The following is a 21,685-nucleotide window of genomic DNA, read 5'->3' on the forward strand; positions in this document are numbered from 1 at the left end:
GTCTCGCGCGTTTTTTAATTGTCCCCAATTCCGTCTGAAAGTAAAACCGCAATGGCAATATTAATGAAATAAAATTAACTGGATGTTACTCAATAAGTTTTGAGACCTTCACGACCGAAGGCTTGCGTTTATATGTAGATGCACTAAATCTTGGTTAAATAATGTTTTTTTTCATGACTTAATCTCGTGGTAAATGCATACATCGAATTGCTCAAGATGACAGTGAAAACTAATGAGTTGGCTGCGGTCAGGTAGTGCACAACCTGGTTTAAATTAAGGCTTGGTGCAAGTTATCTCAAACGCCACGTATATTATATGCTTTAGATATTATTTAACTTCAAGATGGCCGTGAATATCGGCAAGGTAAAGAATTCTTCAGCAGACGAAGTGTCCTCTTTACAATGTAGTTTAAGTAAATTAAATCAGAGATGGGGCCACGCTATACAATATCGCAGACGAAGCAGAAAGTTAGTGAGCACGCCAGAGCTCTCTATGAGGCAACACCTAATAATATGCAAATGCCAAGTAGCTGGAGAGAACCAAAGCAATGTTGTTTGCCTTCGCTTGGAGCTACTGACATTATCTTTTGTCATCCCGTCTAATAAGATAATTAGTCCTAACTATTCAATCAACTTCTCAAATATTATATTTAGATGAAAAGTGTCAATGAGAAAACTGTACAGCAACATGAAAAAGCCCCGATACAGCTTTCTGTTGCTCAATACGTGCTACATAAAAGTTTTTTTTTTCCGATCGTGAAAGCAGCCCACAAATACACGCAAAATTGCCATGCACTCGAGGCACTTTGCGTGTATTCGCGGGCTTCTTTCACGCTCGCAAAAACATTTTCATGTACCACGTATTGACCAACAGGAAGCCGTATCGAAGCGCGAGCGCACGAAACGCCAATAGTTGGCCGGACACAAAAGTTGAGATGGGGATTGCTTACTTGCACGCGCAGGAGTCGGTAGTGGGTTACTCAGCGCCGCCATATGCCAGCTCCTGAAACTGTTTAGCCAATATCAGCCGCTACGAAGTCAAACCACAAGCCAGAGTCGTATCTCCAGCAAGAGCCACATAAACAAATAATGCGCTCTCGTGGACGCGCGAGAACACGCGAGAATGTCCCCCAGAACCTGCAGAGCCCGCAGCGGATGCTACGCAGCTTTTGAAAAGCTGCGGGCGCACGCGAGAGACCGTGCGTGCCCCTGCGTACTGCGCATGCGCACTGTCGCCTCTGCGCGGGTTTTTCTGCGTACGCAGAGCTGCTGTGGATGGACGCCCGACTAAAAATGTCTAATAATGCAACAGCAATAACACATAACAAGAACAAAAACCCGAAAAAAAGAGAAAAAATATAACCTTGAACACATTTAAAAAGTACTAGATGATGCGAGCGCTAAAGAGAATGTAACATAACTATTTATAGCAATGTATACCTTCTAGAGAATACAGCAAGTACAAAGATAATAGCATAATAAAAAAGTGTTTTCACTCAAAAACTTATTTAGGGCACATTACCAGAGGGCAGATACATTTAGCATTTTCCTTTAAACTGAGTTTAGAACTACATTGATCGATAAGTTCGTGGATATAACTATAGTTGTTGAAAAGGTTAGGAATTTGGTATATAAATCGCTCGTGTCTAAGATCATAGGGAGCGTTAGTAGGGTAGCCATGAGTTACATAACTTCCAGGGTCATTTCTAGGTTCCATACGAATATATAAGGCTAATTTCAGGTTGTAAGGTTGGTTAACAGTAAGCAATTTAAGCTTGTTAAAAATAGCCCAGTATGTTCATTTTATTGTAGATATTCTATGCAGCGAACAGCTTTCTTTCGTAGAATTAGTAAACTTTCAAGGTTCGTTCTCGAAGTCTTACCCCAGATTAAGAGATAGTATAATACAGATGAGAATGAACTAGTGAGTAGTATAATTGGAGCCTCAGCCAGTTTGGTACCAGAGACCGGTGTTTGTATAAGACAATAGTTGATCTAGACATACTGACATGCATTCTGTTCATTAGCGGCTTCCAACTGAGATTTTCATAGAAAAGTACACACAAAAATGTTAACAAAGGGACACGTTCGATGTCATTATCTTTAAATAGAACAGAAATGGTGTAATCTTCTTGCCTATTTCTGCTCTTGAATTAAATATGCTTAATTTTACTAACGTTTAATTGTAGCTGGTTGGAGTCAAGCCAGTATCAAAAATAGATCAAGCACTCCTTCTCTGCTTTTTCTAAATATCTTAAATGGCTGCCAGAGAAAAACAAGCTGGTATCCGCACAAAAAACTACAGAGGATGTTCTGCACCACTTTCCGCCCAAGGCTTCGCAACCCATTTGGATCGAACTTGTCTTTACTTTCACCGAGAGAGTAATGCACACACACATATCCGATATTGGACTTCGCATAACTGAAAATCGCAGTATTATTCTGCAGATAAGTTATTGATACACGCCATGCTAACCTGGACATACATAGGTTAAATCAGGCAAGCATAACAGATCGAACACACCTCAATGTTTTTAGTCTATTTGATGTACAAGGTTTTGACGATGCTGACAAGTTATACTAAGATTATGAGCCATCAGAGCCTCAATTCAGATGTAATGGGGAAAACAAAACGACATTTGACATTTTAACAAGCGTACTCAGGGCCGCAATAAAATATATGCGTAACATTTCGCTGAAGGAATGCGCATGCTTAAAAGACACAGGGTAAACAGAAACGGAATCGGTGTACCTTCGCCGGAAGTGCGCCCGCCAAGACTGAGTCATACATTGAGCGCTGCTCGTTGGCCAGCAGTAGCGCGGTTGTTGGAGTCATCGCTTAGGTGTAGCTGCAATGGCGCTCACGCAACGCCATAACTAAGAGTTAGCGGCTATTGTAAAGATAGACAGGCAGCTTATTCACTATAGGACGCACTGCCAGACGCACCCTTTGCGACTTAGTGGAGCTAACCACACCAAGGGCACGCCGATACAGGCGAGCGTTCGGGAAGGTATTAGAACTCGAGAGTGCGTTTAATTTAGCTTCAGAGATTACCACACATATTCGATTTACCGCGCTGAGTTATTCGTCGGCGAAAAACATGCGGAGGTTGCATTATGACGGAGGGTGGGACAAAATATTCTGCCGGTGGAGCCATTCCACAGGCTTTCAATGCTGTTGTGGACCTTTTATCTCTCCAGCTATTATCTTTGCGTACATTCATGGGAACGACCTTTATGATCAGTAAAAACTCAGAAACATAGTGTACGGCTTTCTCCCCTTTCAAGGTTACACGGAAAGCAAGACCTTACTGCCGAGTCAGCGCTTTGTGAATTACGACATCTCTAAAAATATTTATGCAGGAGTCCCCCAAGGAAGCATATTGGGACCGCTCTTATTTTTAATCTATATAAATGATATTGTGCAATGTGTAACCGATGGAAAGATTGTATCCTACGCTGATGACACTTCGGTGTTCATAACCGGGAAATCAGAAAATGACATTGAAGAGAAAGCAATCAAAACACTGAGTGCATTAAATACGTGGGCAAACTCAAATTGTTTGAAGATTAATTCTAAAAAGACAAAAATAATATTGTACTTTCCAAAAGGAAAGATAATTTCTAGGCCATTGAACGTGTTCTTAAACTCTGATACTGTTGAAATTGTAGATTCTGTTAAAATCCTTGGTGTTATATTTTCAAAGCATTTGACTTGGAATGATCATGTTGACTATATCAGATCAAAAGTGTCTTCAGCTGTCGGTGTCATGTTGCGGCTGCGCGGTATTCTTCCTTTGAAAATTAGGCTATTGCTATACAACTCATTAGTTCTTTCTCTTTTGCAATATTGTTGTACCGTTTGGGGCACTACGGGTGTCACAAATTTATCCAAGCTTCACCTTCTTCAAAAAAGAGCTGTAAGATGTATTGCTGGTGTTCCTTATTGTTCCCCCACATATGACTTGTTTTTAAAGTATGAAATCCTGCCAATCTATAGTTTATACAATTATAGACTTTTAATGATCTATAAACGCTCTTCACATAGTGATGACCATTACATTAGTTATCTGGCAAAACTTGAGAAAAACACGCATATCCTGCAGACTAGACATAAAGAAATTTGGTTAGTGCCGACGCCTAGGGCATATTATACAGAGCAGTCTCTTTCTTATACTGTCCCAGTATTATTAAATAAATTAAACAAAGAATTGTTTGACCCCTTTCAGTATTCGAGTGATGTTATTAAGCGATTTTTTGTTAGCAAGATTACGTAATGTTGCACTCAGTTTAAACCTATACCTGTTATTATTATTCTTCTTTTTTTGGTTTCCCCATGAGCACTTATTTGTTTTTCTAATACCTATGTTTGTGCTGCAATTCATAGCGCTGTTTTTACAAAGTGTTTTGTTATTTTGTTTCAGTGTTTATTTGGAAAATTGAAAATCTCTGTCTGTGTACTGTACTGTCAAGTTGATGAAGGGGGCAGGACCTCTGTCAAGCTTACGAGCTTTTAGTCCTGTCTCCTTCTCTGTACAAGAGAAAAATAAAGACTGAATTGAATTGAATTGAATTGAATTGAATTGAAAAATCACATTTCCTTAATGAGGGATACAGCACCGTTGTAGCAAGCCCTAGCGGCATTTTATGAAGGGAGTTTTTAGAATAATCGCTTGACAGTGACGTGGCATTCTAGACTAACGAAGTTATCCCAACTCCGAAATTTTTACTGAAGGCAAGGTAAAATTACTTTGACGTCGACGTTGTGTGATGGCAGCTGGATAAAAGTACTTCGCGCTAAAATTTCATAAGATGTTGGTTGGCATGGTCCGACAGCTTCATTTATTTCACGAAAGTTGACCCGAAGTTTTCTTTCCAGACTATGACGCTAATGAAACTGCGCTAAAAAAAAAAAGAAGAATGATGGATTGCGTCTTGCATCACCGGGAAGCCAATAACAGGCATAAGTGTAATCTTTCTCTACCAGTACGTTTTTCTTTTGTAAGTGCAGAGGTGTGAGAAAGTTTTGATGTCATCATAAAGAATTGACGCTAAATATTCATAAGAAAAGAAAGGAAAAAAGAGACCGCTGTGGAGCGTGAGACGCGCACTGCAGTTTCCGGTTCGCAGGTAACTGCTGCAGATTCGCACCGTCTATCGAAAGTGTGGTGCAAGCGATGTCAGAGAACGAAACAAAACGGAAGAAAACAAAAACAGACAGAAAAACGTCAGGATATCCGGGAAGCAGTATTTTAGCCATTCGACGTGCCCTATCGATGCATTTCCGAAACGGCCTTCTTTTCCTGTTGTGATTTACGTGGCCCACTATAAATACATCCTGCTGTGCAACCCGCTTTTTAAATCTGGTGCACTACAAGAAGGGAAGTGGTAAGAAGTCGGAATCAGCCGGTGCCCTATTGAACGAAAAAGTCCACTAAGAAAAAAAAAGAGGGGGGGGGGAATAACCAGTGTGGGCTTTCTCGACCGGTTTTTCGTGTGGAGCAGCTTTCTTATTTTCATGTTCTTCCTCTCATTCAGGTTCTGACCCTGCTGGCTTGTGCAGCGCTAGCTGTGGCCGGCTCGAGAAGTGCGAGTCGAGGCTACTCCACACCAACTGCCGGCTACGGCGATTCGTCGTACGGTTCGTACAAAGGTAAATGCGCAGCAATTAGAATTGCGAGAAGGGGGGTGGGGGTGGTGAGACTGCATGTCAGAGGAGGACGAAGCTTGCTATTTAGGAACTTGCGCCCTCTGGCGTGGCTTCTTCCAAAACGCTACTTTCATGAGTGAGTCAATTGATCTTCGGCGCGAGACTGCAACGAGTTCTGCTTCGATAATGAACCGAATCCTGCCAAACGAGGAAGAGCGCCTTGGAGATTGAGGATATAAATAATTTGCATGAGGGGAACAAAGTTCAACACGGGTGTGCCCGTGCGTATCGTGTATTTTGTTTTTCACGTTGTGCTTAAATTTTGTTTTCTGGCCATGCACGATTAGTCTTCGTGCATTCAACTTTTGATATCTCGGGAAAGTTCATGTTGCGCACGTATTTTTCCTACGATATTCGAGTATGTCGACCAACCTGTAACTACACCCAATTAGCCAATATATTTAGACAGCATCTTTTGCCATGTCGTTTAGTAGCCATCATCATCTCAGTGTCCAGACAAAACATGGTCTGTTCCCTTCGAAGCCCCAGTATCATGAACCTCAGTGATTCATAGTGCCAAATAAGTCGCCGCGACATATAGTTTGCGGTTGTGCGGCTCCAGCTCGAGCGACGCTGTGCTCTGGTATTTTTTATTTAGACATACTATGCCCTCAGAGGGGCCCTAACGTGAGATTTAATTTCCTGTAAATGTCCATTGGATACATAAAAGTGTCAAATATACCAGCAATCAGATATCATATCAAGGGAAAAGAAAAGAAACAACACGTATTTTCTTTAGGAAAGTTTTTTATATTTACGGCATCGAAGATTTACCAAAAGTGGGCTGAATCGTCGTTTATTATCGATAAGGACTCTTCCAGCGGTAAAAAACTGGTAATACCGTTTATAGCGTTTTAGAGAGAGAGAGAGAGAGAGAGAGAAGGCTAGTACGCGACCACGGCTTTACCTGGTTTGATACCATACACTGATGTAGGGGAAGTGGGAAGAAAATAAAAATAGAAATAGAGTATAAGGAAAAAAGTTATTAAGAAGTGATGCGGTCACAGAACACAACAGCGTTGACCATGCAATTAAAGGCACTCACCGAGCTCAGCCGTCGTCCACACCAAAAACCTACCTGAGCACTGCTGCACTTTTTTTTATGCTTTCAAATGTCTATCGTTCGTAGGAAGGAGCTATTTTTGAGCAGATCACACCATGAGAATAAAAGAGTAAAATAATTTGACGCAAAGCGAATTTTCGATGATGACGCAGGAGCAAACGTCATTAGACTGTTGGACGAGCGCCAACGTAATAAACAATTACGTTAGCGTGTGGGAACCTTGCGTTAAGTTTAATTAATGGACTGCTCAAGTATATAAGATTTCGCAGTGGTAACATTGAAAAATAAAGCGGGCAGCTTTCCTTCTTACAGATTCACTTTGAATAACATGATTCTATTTATACGGGCGCCGAACTGTGGAGGTGCATACGAGTGTTGGGTTAAATATGATTAATGCATCGGCCGTCTGGCCTATTCAGGAGTGCTGGAGAATTTCCACCAGATATATTCATGGTTCTGCAGAGCTTTTTCACTGCTGTAGGTCTCATGTAATACCCAGGCATGATATTCTAGAAACATTAGTGTAATATTCTAATTATATTCCACAACACCCTTTAAGGCCCTCCTATACAGGGACAATCATTCGTAGATATGCAGATTACATGTCATGGATGAGCGCCAGTGTTAGTGCTCAGTAGGCTAATTTTACGATAAAAATACCGACGAATATGTTCTGGTTTCACTTAAATTGAAATGTAGTACCTGTAGGCGAATGGCAGTTGTCCGAAGTAATAAAAAATTCTACAGTAATTTTTTTCTCGCGCTCTTCCCGTGAAGGATAGGAGCGTCACGAAGAGTGTTTGGGCACATGAATGTCTCACTTCCTGATGGTTTGACACGCGGCGAACTGGCACTTTTTGTCGTGTTGAGTTCGACGTGCCTTTAAGTACTACGATATGTGGACGTTTTCATGGTTTGTGGCCGTTGGGGCAGCACTTACGCAGGGTACAGGAAGTCTTTCTTAATGTCAACCTGCGCCTGGAAAGATGGACTGATGCCGCCGAAAGAGAATGACTTCGAAGTGCATTATGGAGGACAGCTTGTGCAGTGTACGCGCGACGCCCCCCCCCCCCCCCCCCCCAAAAAAAAAAAAAGAAACTTGTAGGGACGTGCCTGAACAGGGTGAAAAATGCTTCTTTGAAACTTGCTACACCACAATAACAAAATGTATGCGACGGAGCCAGCTTCACTTGTTGCTTATGCTATCTTCGGCTGGTCGCTTCCATCCCCCGAAGCAGAGTCGGGCAGATCCGGCGTTCCCCGAGCTCAGAGGTAGAGGACGAGCGCGCAAGCCAAACGTGCCACTCGCTCTCGGAGGAGGCAATTGCAGATGCTAAACCACGTGACAACTACCAACGTCCGATGTTTCGCTTATCGAAAGCTCCCGGCGCTGCCGAGAAAACCGGCGGACGCGCCGGCGGCACGAGCGTTCGTCGCAGTGGCCTAGGTTGCCTAGGTTACGGTGGGCCGTCGCCAACAGCAGCGACGCGGCTCTGCGATGACGTTTCAATTTCGACGACTGCTCCGACGACAGGGCTCGGAGCGCCTCAGAGCGCTCGAAGGTGGAGGACAGCAATCGAGAAGAACCAGCCGAACGCAGGGCGGGCACCCTCTTTCAACCAGCCGAAGACAACGCCGCTCGCGAGAGCGCTCCAGAGCGCTCGGAAACGACCAGTCGAAGATGGCATTAGATTTCACTTTTCAAGCGCTCGGCTTCGTCACCAAAACCCCAATAGGATTGGCCCAACGTAGCGCACGTGGGAGCGGCTCATAAGCGGATTCTATTAATCGTAATTAAGCGCACACAATGGCCCAAACACATCTCTACAACATGATAAACATAGCTACATTAGTAATAGGCAGCTTTCGGTGAGTGCCGCGTATACCCTCCGCTTCGCTCAGAATTCGCTCGACAAGGCACCGCAGGGAACTGGGTAGATTTCACATCTGATAAGCGCCTCTTGCCGAGACGCGAGCGGCGCGGCGCGGCTGCAAAACGGCCGAGAAGTCACGTAGACGCGCTCTCGCGCTCCGCTCAGTCGGCTTCCTCTGCTGAGCGAGTGGAAAGATCCGCGTTCCGCTGCTAGCATGAGCTTGTTGCGCAAGCGCACTAGCATTCCCGCTAGGCTGTTGTGTGCTCAGCTAAAGGCCGTTGTGCGCTCAGCTAAGTGCTCAGCTAAAACGCTCTATTGAAACGTTAGCTTTCACTCAATAAAATATTTATGACACACCCACCGAAACTAGACATCATGCCAACGAGATATTTAAAAAAAAGAAAAACTTTAGCCCTTCTACAGCCAGCACATTCATTCGGGGAACGGGTAATTTCACGTGAAACGCCACTCTTGCCGTCACGCCGACTTGTGCGCGAGGAGAGCCGTATGCGGTGAGCGGTAAGATTACGTGTGCTTGAGGAACGACCATGGCGGTAATGGAAAACCGAGGAACGAATTGCCAGCTTTACGTTAGAAGGCCTCTGGACCGTGAAGTGTCGTCTTCTTCCGCGAACATTCGCAGTTTCTTGAATGTAGCTTCGCCGCAGAGCCTAGTGCTACGAAGCCGACATTCCACTAAAGCCGTCGGGGGCATAGAGCCGTTTAGGACGCACTTGACCACATCGACGTCTGGAATGTCGTGAAGCTACTACATTCTTACTCTGATGCTCGTTCAGGAACACAGTTTTCTTTGAGGCACATTATGATTTTCTCAGCTGTAGCATTTACACGCTGCCAGCGGTGAGTAAACTCCAGATACAAGCTAGCAAGGGCAGACGGCTCGAAATGGTAAGTGCTTTTGGTGAAATGTTTTCTAATTGTGATCATACCTTAGCGATGCCTTAATCACCAAATGCGCCACTTTTGTTCCGGTGCCGAAGCTACGGAGTCCGCCATAGTAGGGGCTTGTCAGAAATGAAAGCACAAGGGTCTTCTTTGGATTTCATTATGGCCTCACCACAGTAGAGCTTTGTTATATGGTGAAGCACACAAACTGTATTTTGTACGCAAGCGTAAACAACCTGTTATTATTTAGCGTACAATGATGGCATTTTCAGGGCACCAAAGGGACAGCGGGGACACCGAAGCTGGAACTCAGGCTGGCTAGTGGCTTGGGGGACTCGCCGAGCTTTCCGCGTGCCATGAGGTGCAAAAGCGGGCAGCCCAACTCGTGCGCGAACACACCGTGGCACGTTCCGGCCTCGGTGGCCCCAATCCACGGAACAGCACGGGTTCCAGTTTTGATCCCTCCGCTGCCCATTGGGATACCCAGGAGATCCTGCGCCGTCTGATTATGATCTCCGGTGCTTTCTTGAAACCTCCTTTTGCCGCTTTATTTTAATTTTAGAACGCCGAATAACCTCACCACCATAGATATTTTCGTTGCGGTGAAGCTTGCCAAAGGGCGCGTCCACCATTATGGAACACTTATAAGACCGTTGCATAAAGAACTTGGTTGAAATGAAGATGAGACAGAGAAATTGGGCAGCGGTTGTTAACCAGATTAGCACACATTATAAAAGATATACAACGGATTGCAATTGCTTCATGAAAATGATGTAATTGATTGCAGTGACGCGTGAACTATTACTGCGCCGTCCTAGTAACTGAGTGAATAATGCAATAAGTCCATCATATTTCCGTTACTTTCCGCCTAAACGTTAATAACGTTGCACAAAGAGGCTAACTAGAACGAGCTTGCCTGATGCTTGCGGTGCGTTGACTGCAGCCTTCACGTGTTTATCTTCACTAACAATTGCATTTCAAAATTTTCTTCGGTCACCTTTCCTCCTTATTGTTTCGTTTTTTTTCATTTTTTTATTCGCCTTCGTCTTTCTTTTTTTTGTTTTGTAGATACACTAGCACCTAGACTTAAATGTCTCTCAATGTGTGGGCTGAAGGGAAGAACGGGGTTGTACGAACACCTTCTACACAATACCCTAGTTATTCAGTGCCACGATGCTCTCCCCTGGGTGCTCTGTGGAGCGGAGGGCTTCATTGTTGCTGGTGTTTCGTGCAGCGCCACTTAAATGCTAAAAACAAAAAATAATACTCCCACCCCCCCTCATCCATATAGTATGTTAAATAAAATCCGAATTCTTTATTTTTGCAAGGATGTTGTAATGGTTTCCAAGGCTAAAATGTGTGGTCAGCCGCTTGACAGAGGCCCAGAAACTGTACACTAGGCAGGGCTTTACTTCATGCACATGAGGTGCTCGACCTTAACGTTCATGCGAAACCATGAACAGATGTATATAAGTAGGTAACGGAGCATTAAAAATAACCGATCATCAGAAATAGGAATAGTGTAATATGTCGGACGAAATGCTAAAAAGAAGCGGTAACAGAATTAAAGCGAACGTGTTATAGTACTGAGGTATGGGATACTAAATATCTAAGTAAGCGTGTTCTAAAAAGATACTAGCAGAAGGGGTGACACAGAGAATACAGCAAACGTATCAGCGGGTAACAGAGCATAAAAATGACAGATCAAGAGAAACACATCAGATAAACGCTAAACATTAGACAATCCAAAGTGAAACTATTTACTGTATAAAACACTACAACGTGAAGCACAAATAATAGCAGGATAAGTTTGTCCATGTCCCAAGAACATAACTGAATAAGAACATAAATGAACGTACGCCAAAGTAATTAATTAAGAAAACAGTTGATGTAGTAATATTAATGTGGGCTTCGCTATATTTTCGTATCTATTAAGGATTAACGGAAGGTTATGGTTCGAGGGCTGCAGTTTATAAAGAGTACGCAAACGTCATATCACCCTTAAGTTAATGGCCCGTGAGCGAATATCTTTATACTGGTGAAGCTGTACAATTAAGGTAATAAAATGCTTAAAATTGGGGGAAGGTACACAAAATGAGCGTATAACACAAATTTCATACATATGTTCTATTTTCATGACGTTGTACGACTAGAAATAATGTTCTGTTGGAGATAAATAATCACTGTTTGCGATGTTACGGATAACTTTCTTTTGTAATAAATAAATGGTAATATTTCTTTGTGTAGTAGTCAACCATACCAAACTACAATAATTATTATGTGAAGCAGATAGCGCGGAATAAATTTGTAATTTTGCTTGCACTGGAAGAATGGCACGGAAGCGTGACAGAGCTCCTGTACTCATCGAAAACATATTACACAAATGTCAATGTGGGAATCCAAAGTGAGATGCGAGCCAAATATGACGCCAAGAATTACATATTATTGGCCTTACGCCTTATATTCTAGGCGTCACCATTTCCTTGTAGCGCTAATACGCATTCCTTAGCATTCAGCGAACTCACCCAGCCACAAATTTTACTGAACTACATAATGCGCCGATGCCATATCCTGTCATCAACGCCTGAAGCGGCTATCGCTATCGCGCCAGGGCAGCGCTTGCTCAAATTTGCCCAGATTGTCGGCCAACCTCTGGTGGAGCATTAGGACACAAATACGAACGCCCGGCTTTTCCTCTCCGAACTTGGGCATTCACGCGGGTGCTGCATGACACGACCGCGGACACTTCATTGCAGTTCTCGCGAAATTACAGTGCTCAGAGCGGCGTCACCTCTCACAGCTTGTCCGTTAATAATCTAAGTGGTTACATGCGCTTAATTGTTGAAAAGCGTAGTTCAAATACGGTAACCATTATCGAGTCAGTAATAAATTATTTGCCAAACTACCAGAAATGTACTTGATTACAAGTAATTAATTAGACCCAATCAGTTACGCACAAGTCTGGCGTTAACACAAGTGTATCGTTTACGAAGCAAGCGAGTCAGACATCCAGGGAAACAGTAAATTTGGAACAAAGAAGGAGGAATTTCGCAGCCTAGGGGAAGTTGACGCGTATTATGCTCAGAGCGCTGTTCAGAACCGAACATACGTATTGCGAAAGACATTGGGTGATTAGTCTACCGGTGTTGTTTTAGAAGCAGCACGCTCCTCTATACATATGCTTGTATGTTCCTTTGTTTGTACATATGACTTCAACTTCAAGTTCACTTTATCGAGCATTCTCTCTCCTCGTACAGCTGAAATATAGAATAATAAGAAAATGCTAAGAACAAGAGGCTGCTAGCAAGAGCTTGACAATACGCTTGCCCCAGAGAACTAGGGAATGCATGAAGAAACCGTAAGATGTATCACACAAAAATTGCACTCAGTCGCATGGTAGTTTACAGAATGAACATAGCAGAACGTTGTCACATACTAAGAAGGAATACGTATTAGCGCTACACGCAAAAAGAACTTAGGAAGGAGGGAGAAGAAAGAAACAGAGTAAGGAATTAAAAAGAAATTAATCATGGGGTTTTACGTACCAAGAGTACTTTCTGATTATGAGGCACGCCGTAGAGGAGGACTCCGGAAATTTCGACCACCTGGGGTTCTTTAACGTGCACCAAAATCTAAATACATGGGTGTTTTCGCATCTCGCCCCCATCGAAATGAGGCCGCCATGGCCGGGATTCGATCCCGCGACCTCGTGCTCAGCAGCCCGTAAGCACTTTTTCACTCTCCTTCCTAAGTCATACTTTCTTTGTAGTGCTAATATGCGTCCCTTAGCCTTCAACCAACTCACCCAACAACAAATTTTACTGAAATACATGCTACGATCTCATTGAAGCAGCACTAAGTGCTCACTTATCCACGGCATAGATAACCAGTATGAATCATATGTGGCACACAACTTAATCTGAACCAGTATATTTACAGGTCTTGCACACGCTAACTCACCTCCTGTATGCAGATACAGAATAACTGACGTAGCGCAAACAAACAAACAAACAAACAAACAAACAAACAAAGAGACAGACACACAGACAGAGAGACACACAGAGAAACAAACAAGCAAATGGTTGAGATATCATGATTTACTTTCCTGAACACCAGACACTGCAGGAATATCTTTTTATTCAGAAGTTAAAATTATGCTTGAATCTAGGTTGCCGCTTTCCACTTTGTTTAACAAGGTAGCTGTACGAAAACATGTTTACCAAAAATAAAGCTTTATGAGCCATCGTTTCCATGGTTCGTTCTTGAAAAGAAGTACGCGGCCCCGCAGCGCATTACGTAGGCTTTCAAACACGTAATTACTGACCAGCGCCTGCTTGGAGCTGAGGCAGCTCCCACGGTCGTCTGATATGAGTGCAAAATTATAATGAGGGGAATATTCATTATCTATATTACCGCTATTTCTTTCAGTGTAGTGCAAGCTCGGCTCGTTGAGTGCCATGCTTCCATTGCTATATGTAAAACTAGTGTAGTAACTTATAGAAGCCGCCGTTTATTTGTTTGTTTCTACGCTTTTTCGAGGCAATTGCTAGCCCATATTTTGTTGTCTCGGTGTGGTGTTTACATATTTGGATGATTACTACTAACAATAATTTTTTCTGATCGTTCCTTTTGGCTTCTATTTTCCCCCCAGAACTCACATACGTTAAGCGAACAGGCGACTTTTGGCAGGTTGTACTCTCCAGCCGTCTTTCATTAGGATAACGGCTAATGAATAAGTTAGCATTCTTATTACATGGATAGCAGAGTCTTCACCGAAAAAATCATGTCTCCCCTTTTATAATATTGAATCAAATACAGAATGAATACTTAAACAGATACAGGCAAGAAGAGAAGCTTTCGAGATTTGTTTTTAATCTACGCGTCCTCGGCGGGGGCGATATTTCCCACCGACTATTTCCTCAGTGCTGTAAATAATGTTTGCTAACACGTGCCAGGTCATCTTGCATATGTTGGCCACTGTAGCTGTGATCCGTGTCTTCACTTTAAGCAACATTAGATACGAGCAAATTCAATAAAGTAAATAATTGTGACAGACTAGAATCATTCATAATCACTGATAACTGCGTTTACCTATTGATGCTCGAAGCCGGCGTGGGCCTTTCTATTCGCCAGAGCCATAATTTGGAAAGCGCATCTGGTCATCTTTCCTACGAGGCATCGTGCGATTGAGAAGTGATTGAGCTGCCGTGGCTGTCCCACATTTAATAAACAAAGACAAAGAAACAAAGAAACAAACAAACAAATAAACTAACTTGAGTTACTCGTTGAAATGAAATTTAACGAAAACGTTATTGTGATCCCCTGGACACCCAGGCAAAACGCGATAAGTAAATGAGGCAAATGGTTTGTGCTAGTTCCGTAGTTTTTACATTCTTTTTAGCAACCAGAGCACAAGTAATTAAAGCAATAGTTTCAACGCATTACATAATCAAATAACTATACAAGTGCACACGATGATTGATAGGTGCACGTCCCTTGAAGTTATCACTTTCCAATTACACGCAGGCTGACTGAGCGTAGATGATACTAGAATGCTAAGATAACATAGGTGTCCTTATAACAATTTGTTTATGGGGCCTTGCCAGGAAACTAAGGTGAACTATAATAGCCCTTGAGCTGGAGTACACGAAATTGCTGAGGTAGGCGGCCCCGCTAGCCACAAATTAAGGAGCGAGACATTATCGCGGTCGATAGGTGACGTTCAGGCGGAGCAGTTGCCGGCAACTTCGGCTAAGCGAGGTCCGCCTGCAGCAAGCAACACTCCTCCTCCTACTACTCTAACTTGTTTAAAGCAAAAGAAAATGCGGTAGAAAAGACTGGTTCCATCGACCATTTGCGGGATTAGTCGACTAGCACGAACTGTTAATATTTCAGCTGTAAACTATGATCACGCGTCCTTGAACAAGGTGGGAAAAAAGAAAAAATACATTTGTTCTCGCACTTGCGCTGCAGTGAACTTGCGCGCCATTGTTTACTGCCAGCACAGTGGGGAGGTTGTTGGCAGTAAACGGATCATTTAGGGGATGCTGATAACAGCGTTTTGAGTTTTCATTGCATTTCTTGTGTTTGTTGTTTTTCGAACCTATGATTTCGCGATGATTGGCTTTAACTGTGGCAAAACTTCACACATTTCAATTTCAATAAAGGAGAAGAAGATGCGTGCCTGCATATGATCCTAGCATCTACACCAGACAACAAAGGTGATGCATTAAATAATCTATTCACGCACAGTAAACGCGCGCACACAACGTGCATACGTAATAAACGCAAGCAATCACAGTTACAGGCAATGAAACTGCCTGGTTCTGGTCAGTGCCGGGATTACGCTGCGAGTAAACGAGTAATCATTGATTGCTCACTCCTCCCCCGCTCCCCCCAGAATAAGGAAAACAGTTATTGAATGTTTTTTTTTTGTCTCACATCACTTCAAGATGTTTCGCCTCGCATGAGGATGGGACGCGGATAGTCCCTTGCCTAGGTTTTTATGCAACATTGAAAATCAGTCACGAACAAAGACCTTGCATTGAAATTCTAATGCATTTCCCCCTTACCAATGCGCAGGAAGCAAGGCGTCCCGGCTGTCGTACGCTTCCTATCCCGGCGACGTGCAACAGGGAGACCTCGCCGGCCTGGGCGCTCCTAAGGTGGCTAAGGGCATCCTGCTCTCCATCCGCGTCGTGAACCCCGACGAGAGCTCGGGCCAGCCCTCGTACGCCGCCCAAGTGCCCATCCACTTCTCCGGAGGGCGCGTCACCACGGGGCCCGTCGTGTACGGCCGCGAGCAACCCTGCCCCGAGGACCACGTGCACAGGAGCCGGCATCTGCAAGGCATCGTCAGCAGCTACCACGGGGGCGGATCGCGGGGCAGCCGCGCCTACTCTCCCGCTCACTACCAGAACGCACTGTCGGCTGCCAAAAGCTACAGCGTCAGCCAGCAGATTCAGGTTCATTCCCTTCCTACCAGCATTACACTCCGCCAGAAATGTATCATTATCGCAGCAGTAGCAGCCGCTACCGCTTGATTACATTCGAATTGCCTCAAGCGACTAACTAATTAAGGCACGTACTGAGCGAAAGCAACTTCCAATGCTGCTTTAACCACAACAATTACTCCGTCCATTGCTCAAGGTTGCATGGAGAGGTCTTCTGTTTATTTAAACAAGCTTCCTGTTTGGTAGACTGTACATATAGCACTCGCAGTGATGACTCGGTCTCTATACCACGAAGAGAATATAGGTTTGGTCATGCTGGTCATTCATCTTAATACAGAAAAACAGCGCAGTAGAGACAAAGGACAAGTAGAGACCGGACTTTCAAGCTTGAGAAGGGGAAATGGTGGAGGCCACCGAGATAGCACGGGGAGGAGATGAGTGCGTCAGTCGGCCGTCAGTGGATTTATGAAAGAAAGAATTTGAATTATTGGCACAGGCGGCACGTAGCAGTTACCTTCTTCCTCTATTTTCTTTCTTTTTGCTGATTCAGATGGATGCATATTGTGACGTAGTAGTGACGGTGAACAATACAGCTGTAAAACTGTGAATGACGAAACTCACTTTTTATTGAGCGAGCTTGTGCCCAAAGCAGCAAGTTACACTCAGAGCACAGCAATAGCGGCGAACACGGTCGGTGATAGTCGAAATCTGATCTGCCGGTAAAGTGCGTCGGCTTTTGTACATGAGCCATCGAAGCTTCCAGAGTAATCGCTGGAGCCCGCGAGTCTTCAAGAAAGTTCTACAGAATTCGCGTCACACATGCAATTAGATTACACAAGCTTCGGGGACAACAGACAGCAGAGAGAACCAATGATCACATTCGAGAAACTTCCGATACATGCGGGCGCGTCCCTCGCTGATCAATAACATTTGTTAGACGGTAAAAAGTGGTCACCCGAGAAAAGTAAGCAAGTACACGTGTCAACATATATGCCCAGGACTCGCAATAAAACCTTAGTTGAAAGTCAGAACTTGTCCTCTCTCGGCTTATCGTTTGTCCTTATTGCGCTATGCTTTCTGTATTACTCTAAACCATTATTCTTCTGCCTCTACGCCGCGCTCTCACTGCTTCTCTCCAATATTGAAAAGTAAAGACAAAAACAACAAAAACACCATGGTTAAGGAGATAGGTTATTGCTACCACAATCAGAGCACATTTGCCATCGAGAATGTTCTTGAGTCATTTTTAGACTTGGCGTAGAGCTGTGGAAGCGCGTCCTTCTCTTTTCTTACCCTTTATACACTTCGCCCTAGCAGACTGGACATGCATGTTCCAGTTGACATTCCTGCCCTTTCCTAGAGCTTTCTGCATTTTTGGCCGCATGTGAAGGAGCGTGTACACGTTACATGGTGTGATGTAAGTGATTGATGGCAGCAAACGGCCAAGGTGAGGAGAGCGTGGAGGCTGGAATAATGAAGTTAAAAAAAAAACAAAGAGGACAATGATGGCATTTACAGTTCGGTCGACAAGAAAGCAAGACGTTTGAAAGAGTATAGTTGGTTGTGCGTAGTTCTCACCTAGACATTCAGTGAAGTAACACACAAAACAAGAAAGTCTGAAGATACTTAGCAAAAATTGTTCCACGCCAAGTTCTAGCACAGCCACGAAAATATTTTCAGCGCGTTACTCATATTTGTGAAGCTAGAGAAACTCAAGGCAAACACTTTTTGCCAACGAAACGTAATTCCTTGACTAGAAGCTATCAAGGAACCAGCGTATGGTGATACGCGTATGCTTGGATAATTGGCTAGATGTGTGGGTGCATGAATGGGATCTTTCAGCTCGAACAGAATGTGTTTAGAGAGGGAGCGTAGAAAGGCAAAGTGGTTAACCACGTTCGCACCAGGATGGCTACTCCATAAGTGGAGTAGGAGACAGACGCAAGGAAGATAAGAAGCACGAAGGAGTGGGCGCGGTCCCACAGATGAATGTTTACACACGTATTGTCAGAAGGACGCGTATAAACTATAGGTAATTTTCTTATGAAGTGCATTAACGTTCCGGCAGCCGTGTGCATACTACACTTGTTCGGTCAAGGTCGCAGGATGTTTACTTCCGAGAACCCACTCTTGTCTGAGCGCCTAAGACTGGGACGCAAAACATCTCGTTAACCGTTGAAGAATGGGCTCTGTAGTGGCGTCACAGCTGTTCAATAAAAACCTAGCAAAGTTAGCTGATTAGATTACAGCCTTACGGTCTTTCTTTTTCATAGAACACTATTTTTTAATTTCTTTGTCCATATACGGTAGTGAAGTAAGACTTGAAGTTGGGCTTTCTGTTTCCAAGCGATTCTAGCAGAGTGTCTGTTTCTTTAACTCATGTCTGAGAACCGCATGTCTTGTCACGCACCGTAAAAACCGAGGCACCAATGTCTTTTTTCTTTTCTTTTCTTTTTTTTTCTGCAGGAGCGTATGTTACTCTTACCCGCAACTTACTGTTTGCCGAATGTAATTCTTGCCAGAGACACTCTCTGCGTACGCCATCGTACAATTCACATTGGGAAATGCATGCTTCATACTCTTGCAGAAGCGAGGGTTAAGTATTTTGTGCACGTATTCCTTATCGGTCCTACATGTGCTTATTATTATTGTTATTTGTTTTGAACGCATATAATGCTTATCTTTTGTGAAGATGTTCTTGTCGCTGAATATATATTCCATTGCGAAACGTCCAATGCCTGCCGCTGCTTTGACACGTAATAAGTGCGACATAATGCTGCCGAGATTTCATGCGAATACAGCGTTGTTATTTGACGCCCTTAAGGAGTACTGTGGGGTGTGGTTTGTTTCCATGAGAAGATATCTTCCCAGTATAACCAGACCGTATACGATCACCGTGTTTCTAGGTTGGTGTACCAAGCAATGCCAAGACGTACCAGTACCACGGCCAGTCGTACGCCGTGCCAGTGAGCGCCGTTCCAGCCACGGCGTCTCAGGAGGACGCCAAGTCGTACGTCGCGTACGCCGGTCAGTCGTCCGGCCCCCAGTACCAGCAGAGCTACCAGGTCGTCCAGGCTCCGTCGGCCGCATATCAGGGTGGCGCTGTGTCGCAAGGCATTGGTGACGGAAAGGCATATGCTGGAACCGCTTACACGCACGGAGGACAGGCTTACCAGGTGGGAGATAGCTCCTGCTTGTATTACGAGCTTCTATGTTGTTAATGAGACGCGATACTTGGCTTCCTGAAAATACGTTCTGCTAAAGACTCGCGATTGAACAGCTAGTTTCTTTAGGAAGAGTAGGCATGGGAAAAGCAGTTTTTTTCGACTTGAACTATTTAGCCGCATTCACCATCCCTTGCTTTTTCCTGGTCGCAGTGCCTGCTAGATCACAAAAGTAGAATTAAAAAAAAGGAAGAAATGGGGGCAGCAACAATAACGCCCAAGTACAATGAATTGAGTGCACATTAGAGACCTACAGTGTTTGTGAATTTAAACTCCAGCTCCCATCAGGACGTCTCTCGTAGCCTACATATATGTTTTCGACATTCACATCAATCAATCAATCAATCAATCAATCAATCAATCAATCAATCAATCAATCAATCAATCAATCAATCAATCAATCAATCAATCAATCAATCAATTGAACTGGTTTTTTTTGCTCACGGTTAATAATCTGTGAGCATGTGTGCTACGCTATCTAAAGAAAGATAATCGTCCGTTTTTGATGCATACTACATTGATTTTGTCATTATTAAGAAAAGGAAGCCGTACTTTCTTTTAAACCCCAATAAACTTTAGGGTGCTGTCTACGCGCTAAATAATGCGGAGAGGCAGCACACACGCAAACCGACGATATGCTAGATAGCAGCCCTTTTGTTACTATGGCTCTTCGCTTGGGTAGCTGCCGCGGCTACTGGACTATTGAATCGATAATGATGATGGCTTCACGTGATCACCAGTTGGCGACCTTGGCATATGTGAAAGCTAACTGACGGTAATAAAGTATTTGATTGAGGTTGGCTTGAAAATTTTCAAAAAATGGTGGGGCTTTACGTGCCAAAACTACGATCTGATTATAAGGCACAGCGTAATGGGGGGCTGCGGTCTAACTTTGACCATCTAGGGCTCTTTAGCGTGCCTCTAGTACATGGTACACAGGTATTTTTACATTTCGCCCGCATCAAAATGCGGCCGCCATGGCCGGGATTTGATCTCGCGACTACGTGCTTATCAGCACAACGCCATAGCCATTAAACAACCACGGCGGGCAGCGTAAGAAATCCCGCACTGAGTGTGCGATGCCTCTTCGCGAGGCGCATGTATTCGTGTTGTCACGCTCTATAAGCAAAAGCAAATTCCCTCATGTAACTTAAATGTGACTGAATAACTCGGGCAGCCAATAACAGCAAGCTATTCACGGTCCTTCAACTCGGGAGGTCACTCTTTCATTTCGAGCTGACGTCGCGAAGCTAACAAAAGCTTTCCCAGGATTAAAAACAGAAGCAGCGTTGTGTCATCCATACGCCATCATAGTGTCGTGAGGGGAAATAATTAGCTGTGACACAATGCGCTGTGTGCAGGCTGAATAGCTTGAGAGAAAGAACGAATCATTTCGCTTTCAAACATGACCTCCGGAAACGGTACGTGGCTTCAAGAACCCTCACCTAACGTGTTGAAACCGCACGCCACTAAGATTGACTGGAGAGACGAAGCCCACTTGCCGCCTGCATCTGCAATTCTTGTACATCTAAACTATTAAGCCGACATCGAAGAGAAATGACGACACACTTCCAGCGATGTTTGCTCGCAACTTACACCGCATACTGAAGCATGCTTGAACACAGGTTGTGCATATCAATTACGTTTATCCTGAGCAAAGCTGGCCGTGCAGGAGTCGAAAGTCATTAAATTTCGGTAGACTTTGCTGAGTGTTTTACTTCGCGTCTTTGAAGATGTATTTTCTCGGCCAGACGTATTACCCTCCGACTTGGAATTTCAGCAAATCATTTCGCTGTTGGCAATCACAAACCTGGGTAGACTTCCAGATTCGTCTTTTGGAACAGTTTAATGAATTTAGCAGAAAATAATGCAATATAATACACCACACTATTTTCGAGTTATATATAATGCGTGAGTTCACAACATTCAGGCCTGGCCCCGCTTTTAGTTATGTGT

The 21,685-nt window shown here is 43.9% G+C and overlaps 1 protein-coding gene across 3 annotated transcripts in view; it reads left to right on the forward strand.

Annotated features, from left to right (window-relative positions):
• Window positions 1-21,685, forward strand: part of LOC135902316 (uncharacterized PE-PGRS family protein PE_PGRS20-like) — a 123,259-nt gene that overhangs the window by 97,931 nt on the left and 3,643 nt on the right. For all 3 annotated transcript variants that reach the window (XM_065432286.2, XM_065432287.2, XM_065432288.2), the window contains exons 2-4: window positions 5,538-5,652; window positions 16,135-16,517; window positions 19,412-19,681. In XM_065432286.2, the coding sequence (XP_065288358.1) occupies window positions 5,538-5,652; window positions 16,135-16,517; window positions 19,412-19,681 (768 nt within the window). The remainder of the gene's footprint in view (window positions 1-5,537; window positions 5,653-16,134; window positions 16,518-19,411; window positions 19,682-21,685) is intronic.

The sequence above is a fragment of the Dermacentor albipictus genome, chromosome 5, assembly GCF_038994185.2.
Source record: "Dermacentor albipictus isolate Rhodes 1998 colony chromosome 5, USDA_Dalb.pri_finalv2, whole genome shotgun sequence".
NCBI lineage: Eukaryota > Metazoa > Arthropoda > Arachnida > Ixodida > Ixodidae > Dermacentor > Dermacentor albipictus.